Genomic DNA, 9,963 nt, shown 5'->3' with positions numbered 1-9,963 from the left:
ACTAATGATCACATTTGAAGGTCTTCTTGCACTGTGTACAGTACTGAAGGTATAGTGTATACTATAAGTGTGAGTGCATTTTAAAGAAAGGGATACCTGAGAGAAAAGCCCACCTGTACCGAAACTGCAGAAGTGGACAGTATGTGACTTTCCTTTAAAGTGTCCAATATGCGAATGGGATTAAATATGTGGCTCCATATGGTAACTATAGCTGGTTCATTTCACAAAAACCACAGCACACATTTAGAGAAATACAAAAAAAAAAAGGCTATATTTTCTTTGTGGCTCTAATTATTTCCTTGCAGTCACTTATTTTGGCAGTTAATGAGAAATACCATCCTCATCTACATACGTACAGAAACAGTGACTGAAGCAGTCACATACATTCACCACACACTGTCTTGTTCAGTTGGGTTTTCTCTCTGTAACATGTCTGTTGACATGATGAAGATGAGTAGTTGGGGTCGGTGTAGGTCTTGTATACATGTCCATTTACTGCATTCCATAACAACTTAAACACATACTTAGGTGAATATTGAACTTTGATACTTTGTGAGCAGGAAGCAGCAGTGCCCCCCCTTCTCCCCTCCCAACCCCAAACACACACACTGTGGTCCAGTACCTTCCTGTGTGGGGTAGCGTGCTGTGTCATAGCCATGAGAAAACTGTGAACTCCTTTTAGCTGTGTCTTCTCCCAAAGAGAAGCCAGTCTCTGGACGTACTCATCCCTTGAGCACAGAGGAACACTGGACTTTGCCTGATTGAGAAGGAAAAAGTAAAATTACAATAAAAAACAAATTACCACAGAACAGAGATATGGGTCAGAGACAGAAGAGAAATGTGTGCTAGTCTTGTTTGAAGTTTTTTATTTCAAAAGATGCACGTTCACAGCTGTTCTAAGATATTCCACTGTTTTATTTCCTACAACTCAGTAGTACTGTAGATGGTTTGAACTGATATGAACAGTATGGGCACCTGTAGATGTAGCAGCATGATGTGAATCCAAAGATGAGGCTGGCGGCTGGTCAGGCTGAAACAGGACTTGGCGTACAAACAGTAGTGGCCCTTCAGCAGACATGAGAATGACAGCTTGGCCACACATCCTTTATGCGAATCTGTCACACAGACACATACACAAGCAGAAAAGACAGAAAAGCAGAAAATTATACAACTGCTAATTTACTTCCATATAACTCTTTCTCTGTGTTTCTCTATAACATATGGGCTTTTGTGATATGGGAAAGACATTTACAGAGTGATTTATAGCATGAGAGGAAACTTTGTCTCATAGTAATCAGAAATCATCTTCTCCTTCCACCACCACCTCCTACAAACTTCTACCTCTCAGCTGCGAAGAAAGAAATGGTGAAGGGCCAAAAATGTAGGGGAGGGGTTGGATCTGATTCAATTAGTAAAAGATTGATCTTTTTTTATTGTTCATGCTACGTGTAAGTAATTTGTTATTCTACAAAAACAGACTTATATATTATAGTTTCATAACATATAGCATATAATCTATAGCAGTTCTGTGCCTTCCTCATGCACAAAAGCAAGGTTCTTTGAATGTCTATGTGTGTAACAGATAAATATTTAAAGCTAGACATGCCCAACACGTTTGTTTATACAGATTCACCCTTTAACACACGTTTCTAAAGGACTTTGTTTGTGGCCAATAGTCTGTGAAGCTGTATATTTTTTGTGTCACCATCTGTGTTTGTGTCTGGCTGTTTGGATAGCGTGTGCATTCTCCTGTGTAACCCCTGTCCCCTGGGTCAGCAGCTCATCTGTAGTTCAGCCAACAGCATGATGACATTATCCAACTAAGACCACCTGTGACATCATATCTTTAGGGTTGAATCTCATTCTCAAAACACCAATTAGGGGATGAAGAAAGGAGCATGTGTCTGTGTTTCATAGTTTTATATATTTTATATTTTTTTTTATTTAATGGGTTACACAGAGTTTGGTACATTTTACGTTGTATGACTGTGTGCATTTATCCAAATCAATAGCTTTGATCTTTCTTTGCCTCTCTGACCCCTCTGTCTAGTGTAGCGATGGTGGGCAAGAGACGTCAGCCATCAGTTTTGTCTAACTAGGGTGTGTGTCCTGGTTTTCTGAACACTGATTAGGTAAAGAATATAGGGAGGAATGTACCTAAAACTGCGTATTTATACAAGTATGTGTCTGCATTGTGCACTGATGTGTATTATTGAATGTCTGCATGTACACTGCAGTTTGTAAGGCTCAGTGCTTACTACCTAGCTTATGTTTTATGTGTAAATGTATTTTTTTGTCCTTTCGGCTTATCCCATGAGTTCAGGGTCACCACAGCGGATCATTGTCCGCATGTTGATTTGGCACAATTTTTACACCGGATGCCTTTCCTGACGCAACCCTCCCCAATTTCTACCGGGCTTGGACCGGCACTGATCAGCTGGGGAGGGAAATGGGCTGTTGGGGGTTCAGTGTCTTGCCAAGAGACACTGAGACATATAGAGACATATAGCTGTGTAAATAAAACAAACGTATATATAATATCACAAAGGGTGAATTAAAACTTAAAAGAAATCTGATTGTATTGCAAAAAAGTCAATTAAGTTTTAATTCAAGTAAAGCAAAAAATATATATAAAAAATCTAGATATGGAACATAAGCAGAACTAGTAGAAATATCAAATCCCTGAAAACATATTAAAGCACAATTAGTATAGGTTTTATTTTGTTAAATATAGTATCAATGACAAAACAGTGCTGTTCTCACACATTCATCAAATTTGATGATGAAAGATGAAGCAAAATACTGCATTAATGATAATATCTACATATGCAAGTAGCATGTGCCTCAACAATCAAGGTGTTTAAAGCACAACACTTCTACCAGCACAATTCCAGCAAATGAAATGAAGCAATTGTCACTTTCATTTGTTTTCTTTATTGAGATGCTCCCAGATTTATTCATCAGTCTTTATTTCAGAATAATTACTTTGAAAACAAGCAATTTTAAGCCAAAACAGCACATAAACCAGTACCGTAAAATTACTTTACAACCAGCAAACAGCAAACAACAAACTCTGAGGCTGGAACAGCACACAGATCTGTTTTGAACACCTTCAACTGCAACAACACTTTTGCCTGCTGCAAAGCAGTTGAGGCTCTTCACCAGGGCATCTTGAGCATAATCCTTTCAAACCTTCTCCTGGATAGACAGGACCATCTCGTCTCTGGTGGAGCGGAGGAAGGGGACCTAAAGGAGAATGGTATACAGAGCAATGGTGACCTGGTCCCGAACGGCTTTTGTCTCGCCAACAGCCATTTTACTGAGCTGCTTGGAGGGTATGTTGAAAATGTTTGGAGGAGGAAACCAGAAACCCTGTAGGACCTTTGGAACAACCTCCATCACCAGCCTCCTGCTGTTGTTCTGTCAGGCTCCTGGCGTACTTTCGAGACTGGGTGATGATCTTGGGACGTCTGTAGTTTACAATCAATGAAAGTTGGTTTTCAAAAACTCCAGCAGAGCACAGAAACTTTACAACTTCAGCACATAAACTGATGTGACTCACTTAAATTGAGGAGAGATGGTCTCTGGGGAGTTGAGCAGCCGTCTGGCTTCAAACTCAACGTGCCTCATCTTCATGCTGGCGTTCACCTCCCACACCTGAAACAATGAATGAGACATGATGAACACACTGACAAAAAACACATTCACAGGTCATGGAACCACTGGTGCAAAATTACGCTAATGTCTTGCTGAGGATTGTTGTCTTACCACCTTAACAAGAGGCTTAACCTGGCCATATCCTCAGCAGTCAACTCAGATGGGAGCTGCTTATTTTGCTGAAGCTTCAGAAATTCAGCCAGGGCAATCTAAACAACATCCAAGAGATCGCAGTTGGGAGACTTTGTCTGCTGTTTCAGATGAATTTAGACATGAAAACTAAAGCAGGTCTTATCTGAGACATGTAGGAGAGCATGTGGACTAACCAAATATAAAGAGAATATTTGTGCTACTGAGACAAAACTAGCTTGTTTTGACTTGTTTTTGACACGTTTGTATTACAACGTCTAATAATTACTAGCTAGCCAGAATTGCACTGACAGCCAAGGTTAACGTTAATCGTTTGTCATTGGTCACTTGAAGGTAACTGCTAATGTACCATTCCTGCTAGCAAACTCCTGACAAGTCTTTTCTATTTCTTTCTGGGATATCTTGAGTTCAACACACTCACCATGACAACATTACCTCTCATAGACACCGTCAACATGTTAACGTTAGCATAAGCTTTCTAAATGTATGTTGCGCATGTAAGCTAGCTACTGAGTGCCCCGTTAGCCCTTTTTAATTCGGCCTCTTCAGTAGCAAAATTTCCAAGTTTATGGTGGCAGTCAATATAAAACACAGACTTGGCTAAGATATAAAATATAAATGTTTAATATGTCATGAAAGACGGCTTACCAAAGTCAGACAAAATGGCGAAAATTCCAAGCTTGTTCATATGAGGTAGAGATGGGCGGAGCTTCCCAGAGGCAAAGGTGGGCGGAGCTTCCCAGAGGCAGAGGTGGGCGGAGCTTCCCAGAGCAAATATCTTAGACTTCAAGTGTTCATCTGCTTTGACACTGCACATTGTACACTGGAGAGTCCAAGTCTAGATATTCTCAACAACACTGTGGGTGATCCTACTCTTCCTGATGTTGTAATATCTCTGGAAGAGTCAATAGAGTTTGTCACTGGATATTTTACACTGTGTGTTCAGGAATTTAACTAATACTGGTGTTGGAGGGGGATCACAAATATGTGGCCTGTGGACAGGATTAAATCACTGATTAAAATCACGCAGGTCTCCCTAGAGGAATAAACCCCTGTTCAACTAGATCTTAAGAGACAGTAATCAAGACCAGTGGCTGCTGCACAAGCCTGTGTGTGTGTTTGTATGCGATGCTGAGTGAAAATGAGCAGAAATAAGGAGAAGAGAAAGTGTATTAATAAGATATCATTAATCAGACACAGCCACCAAATCTGACTGTAATCTCATTTAAGTTCAGAAGGTTAGTCAAACCTTCTGTGGGTCCACTCTGTTTTACTCCCCTTTTATGGTTCACTTATTCAGTGAAAGCAAACATAATAATATGTTACACAGCCCTTTTTCTACTTTTCTATGAAAAAAATCAAAGTCACTTTCACATTACCTTCTATGACACATTGCTCTGGTATGGGGATGCTTTGCACCATGTCTTTACAGAACTCCCTGATGGTCTCCATATTGTTTCTTAAATGGATGAAGAGTCTATCACCCTTGCCCTGCTCCTCCTTTGCTCCATCTTTCTCTCTGCTTTGACCTTTCTCTGCATCTTTGATCCCTCTGTCCAGTGGGAGGATGATGGGCGGACAGACATCGCCAGTAAGTTTTCTCTCACTAGATTGTGCTTCCTGGTTTTCTGAGTGCTGATTAGGCAAATTACTGGAGAAAGCTTTGTCTAAGCTAAGCTCTACTCCCTCCCCATCCTCCCCAGTGTCTGAATTGATGGAGCGTGACCGAACAGCATGGAGAGCCAGACTCTTTGACCTGTAAAAGACCACAAAATAAAAATAATCAGTACTGGAAAACTGTAGATCTTATATATCTAAATTCTGTTCAGTTCCTGGCAGCCATCTATTTTTGACACATTAAGTAAATTTTTTTAGTGTTCTGTGAAAAAACTACAATAAGTAAAATGCAGTAAGGGGACATTGCTTTTGTGACAATTGTTGCAACTATTTGTAAAATTTTGCTAAACATCGGAATCAATTTTTTGCATGAAGTGATGTAGTCACTGTTCTACTTTTAGTCCATTGTGTTAAAAGCACTGTACATTTTTCCATTATTCTGTGATCTATAGGGTTATTCACACTGTAACTCAGTAGGTAAGACATTATCAGCACTGACAGTCAACATCCAGTTTGAAGAAGCTGTTTGTTTATTATCCCACTGTATTGCATTGCTGAAGATCAGACTAGTGGCCAAAGACCTGCCAACAAATAAAAATGAAACTGGCTGCAGCAGCAGACTGACAGAGGACCATCAGAGAATATACCAAGTGACTAATGCTGTCTGTTTGTTGTTTAAAGCCTCAGACTGCTAATGTAATGTGTTGGGAGCTTTCAACCGAATATTATTGTTGTTGATATGCACCTGTCTAGAAAAAATCTATATATTATGGAGAAGCACAAAACTTACAAAACTAACATTATGTAATTAACTGAATATACATATGAAAAAACAAACAGTAAATGTCAGGTAGCTTGGGGCTTTCTAAACAGACAGATTCATGTATTCTTGGCTCGAGGATCTCTTGTGAATTTGGCTGGAAATCAATCAAGTTAACTTACTCTCTTCCATATGAAAATTTTATTGTCAGATTTGAACAGATACTCAGCAAAACCATGTTTACATTACTAACTGACCAACCTGTTGAATCTCATCTCCTGTCTCTCCTCCCTGACAGCTTGGCTCAGGCTGTAGCGTCTCTGGGGGACAGGAGAGCCGCCGTCCACCTCGTCCACTCCCCCCTCCTCCTCCATTTTCTTCTCAAAGGCCTGGATCTTCACTAGCAGCTGCTGCTCCGGCCCCTCTCCTTCCCCACCTCCTCCTCTTACTGGAGGACAAACGGATGGCAAAGGCAGGCATGCCTCATCCTCCCTGTAACAAACACACACATACACAGGGGAATTGGTTGGATTACAGATGGTCGACATGTGAGACGAAATTGGACAGACACTTTTGGATGGATTTTAGTGGGCTCGCTCTCCCCCTCCATACTCTTCTGGCTAGCGTTCCTGTAATTTTTCACAATGACTGGCTCATTTCTGGCTCTCGGTTTTTTTTGTCCCTTTCTCTCTCGTTTGCCGGCTACATCCCACCTTCTTTCCTCTTTCTTTGGATTTGTTTTTGTCTCTCACTATTGTCCCTGTATAATCCTCTCTTATGCTATTTAAGTAAAGTAATTAATCATTTTCGCTCCCTATTTCTTCCTACACAAGTGGCCTTTATAACTTCATCAAACATGTCACTTGCTTGCTGAAGAGGACTTCCAAGTGATCTGTGCTGTCTTCACTCCATGCTCTTTCACTAATAAATCACCCTGCCTCTCTCATTCCCCACCCCCGCCTTCTCAATCTTTATTCCAGGAGACCCCAAGCAAAGTCTTTGGGAGCCTCCAATCCTGTACACAATGTTCTTATTTTGGAGAGAGCTGTGCGTGTCATTCCCATACAGCAGCCAGATGAATTCCAGTTGGCTGGTACACATTAACACAAAAACACATATGTGGACACACTTACACACAAGCACGATTTGCATTTTGCAGCACCTTCTGTGACTTATTACACTTAACAATAGTTATGCATTGAAGAAGCCATTGTAGGCCTGAATCCAATACAAATACTTGAAGAAAAATAATTTAATGGTACATAAATAATATTATTAAAGGGGCGACTTCACAGGCTTTTGTTTAGCCTGTAAATTTACATTAATGCTTTTAAACTTCCCTTTGACTTGCCTGTACTAAAATATTTTACTGATTCTAGCTGAAAAACTCTAGCTGAGTTTTTTAGCCCGACTGTCCTGGTGCTGTTATGTGGCATCACCTTGTGATATCCTGCAGGAACTCTTGAACTGTTGCAAGATGATTGGCCAGTAACACATCCTGTCTATCATCCAACGAGACAAGTTTTTAATTACATGTAAAACAGAAACAGTAAGGATTTGTAGGAACTGGTCAATTGATAATATCTGCACTACTCAGTTCACAGCTAAGGCTAACTGGTGAGTTGAGGCTGAATTTTGGGTTTATTGCTTTGTTCATTGCTTCTACAAAAAGCTTGAAGCTAAAGCAAAGTATGAGTTTTGTTACGGACATGGTTACACCTGGCTTTATGTATGTTTTAATGGATCCTAAAAAATGTTATGCAATACATTTTTACAGTGTTTTAGTGTGGTTTTGTGAGGAAGTGAGTTTTAATGTTGACATTTTTGATTGGAGTATTTAAATGCACACACTTATATTTGGTTTCATAATTTCTCAGTACATGTTAACATATCTTTCCCAACCTGCAGTGTGTGGCTGTGATCTCCTCCAGTCGTCTCCCCAGCAATCTGGCAATAGCTGTAAAAGAGTTGCTCATCCTGTAAATGTCTTTACCACAGCCTCCCAGTAACGATGGATATCGGTCAGTTAGAGCTCGAATCTCCAGCAGCAGGGTGTGGTGAAAGCTGTGCTCCATGCTTCCCAGGAGGGACACCAGGTAGACCAACGAGTTGTGAGCATGAGTCTGGAGAAAAGGTACAACACAGAGGAAGAGGAAGTACATTTATGTGTTAATATTGTAATGCGTGGTGCTGTGATCTAAGCTGGTCCTACCATGAACTAAACAAATAAATATGAAAATAAATAAAGAATTAGATAGGTTCTGTTAATTTAGCAAAAACATCCAGCTTAATGATTTATTAATCATACTGAAAATGGCTGAATATGGGACCGATGTGTTGATATGAGAAGATTTAACGGTTTCTCACCACATGCGTTTTGGTGAAGAAAGACTGAAATGTCTTGAATCTAATTCAACACATGCAATTCCAGGAAGTTTAGGGGGGGGTTGGTAATTATGCTTCTAAATCATGAGAAACAATAATAAATACAAGCACATGCAGTTGGCTCTCAGCAAACCTATAAAGTATAAACGTCTTCTTTTCCCCAATTGGCTTTACTTTCCCGTTTCAATAACACAGATACTTACATACATATACTTTTCATCACTGACAGCCTGCTTTTTGTGTAAACTGTATTCAGAGCATATATACAACCTGTTTTTGTTGTATCCCCAAAGGAAGATTCATACTTTTCTGTTACATTGTATGTACTGTTTCCTGCAATATGCAATAATCATAAGAAACACAGTTTGTGAATGCAATGTGTACTTTTATCTGCCATCAACAAACAGTAAACATTTTGCAGGGTATAAACGTGTCAGCACACATATCACTGTCATCACAGATAAACAAAGGTGTCAGGAAGTAGAGACTTTTAGCTGTTTAGGCCAAAAGAACTTCCATCTGTGGGCCATAAGCAAAGACATCATTTATGAAACTTGTATAACTGTACACTGACTCGACTAAATAGAAATAAAACAAAGAAAAAAGAGAAAGAACTTTAAAGCACTTGCTTCCCTCATATGACTGAGAAACAAATCAAGATTGATTGATGCAGTAACAGAAAGACGGTGAGAGCCGACCTGTGCTCACAGTGTTCATGCTCACTGTTTAACGAGGAGAGAGTCCTGTTACTGCACTCTAGGAATTTTTCCAAGGGACTTTATGTTTATATGTAGATACAAACTACCAAAGAGAGTAGATCTGAACTTTATACTGTAACAACAGTACAGTATTTGGGGGTTACGGATTTTTGAACACAAAAAAAGAAATGAGTGCACATGGATACTTCAAGCACATGGCCTTTACTGTGTACTACTGAGATGCTTTTGCTTTTTTGCTTTTTAAGAACTCCCTACAATACTTCCAAACATTACAGCATAAGCAGAACGAGACAGTTTTCAGCAATATTATTAAAAGCTTGCCATGCTGTGTTAACGGTACAGATTGTGTTTAATTGTTTGGAAAAATCACTTGGCATTGATTTCATGTCATGAATACCTGACAACACCAAGTCCTTATTTGAGATATTGAGAAACAAATCATGTCTTCCTGCCTCCGCCTTTAATTTCTATTACTCCATTATCATAATTCCAACAACAAGGGGATCCAATTGCCTTTGGCTGCAGCACAGCAAAACGTTTATTTGATGATTTAATGATTCAGACTCTATACAAGAAAAAAATAGAGCAAACTGCATCAGTCCCGCAACAAGCCAAATAATTTATTTTTCTCCTTATTTACCGTTTTGCTTGGTTGCTTAGTTTCATCAAATGGGT

At 39.6% G+C, this 9,963-nt stretch overlaps 1 protein-coding gene across 13 annotated transcripts in view; it reads right to left on the bottom strand.

The window, feature by feature from the left end:
* veph1 (ventricular zone expressed PH domain-containing 1) overlaps positions 1-9,963 on the bottom strand; it is a 60,980-nt gene that overhangs the window by 18,874 nt on the left and 32,143 nt on the right. For 7 of the 13 annotated variants that reach the window (XM_067507072.1, XM_067507070.1, XM_067507076.1 and 4 more), the window contains exons 7-11: positions 8,087-8,307; positions 6,446-6,676; positions 5,187-5,563; positions 976-1,115; positions 623-757 (exon numbers count right to left, since the gene is read on the bottom strand). In XM_067507072.1, the coding sequence (XP_067363173.1) occupies positions 623-757; positions 976-1,115; positions 5,187-5,563; positions 6,446-6,676; positions 8,087-8,307 (1,104 nt within the window). Of the gene's footprint in view, positions 1-622; positions 758-975; positions 1,116-2,918; positions 3,471-3,562; positions 3,658-3,768; positions 3,867-4,455; positions 4,939-5,186; positions 5,564-6,445; positions 6,677-8,086; positions 8,308-9,963 lie in introns of those variants that run through there. The other 6 variants (XR_010914610.1, XR_010914608.1, XR_010914609.1 and 3 more) reach the window with 6 other exon arrangements.

The sequence above is a fragment of the Channa argus genome, chromosome 6, assembly GCF_033026475.1.
Source record: "Channa argus isolate prfri chromosome 6, Channa argus male v1.0, whole genome shotgun sequence".
NCBI classification, from domain to species: domain Eukaryota; kingdom Metazoa; phylum Chordata; class Actinopteri; order Anabantiformes; family Channidae; genus Channa; species Channa argus.
Note: the sequence above shows the minus strand (reverse complement) of the source record. Positions and strands in the feature narration are given on the sequence as shown.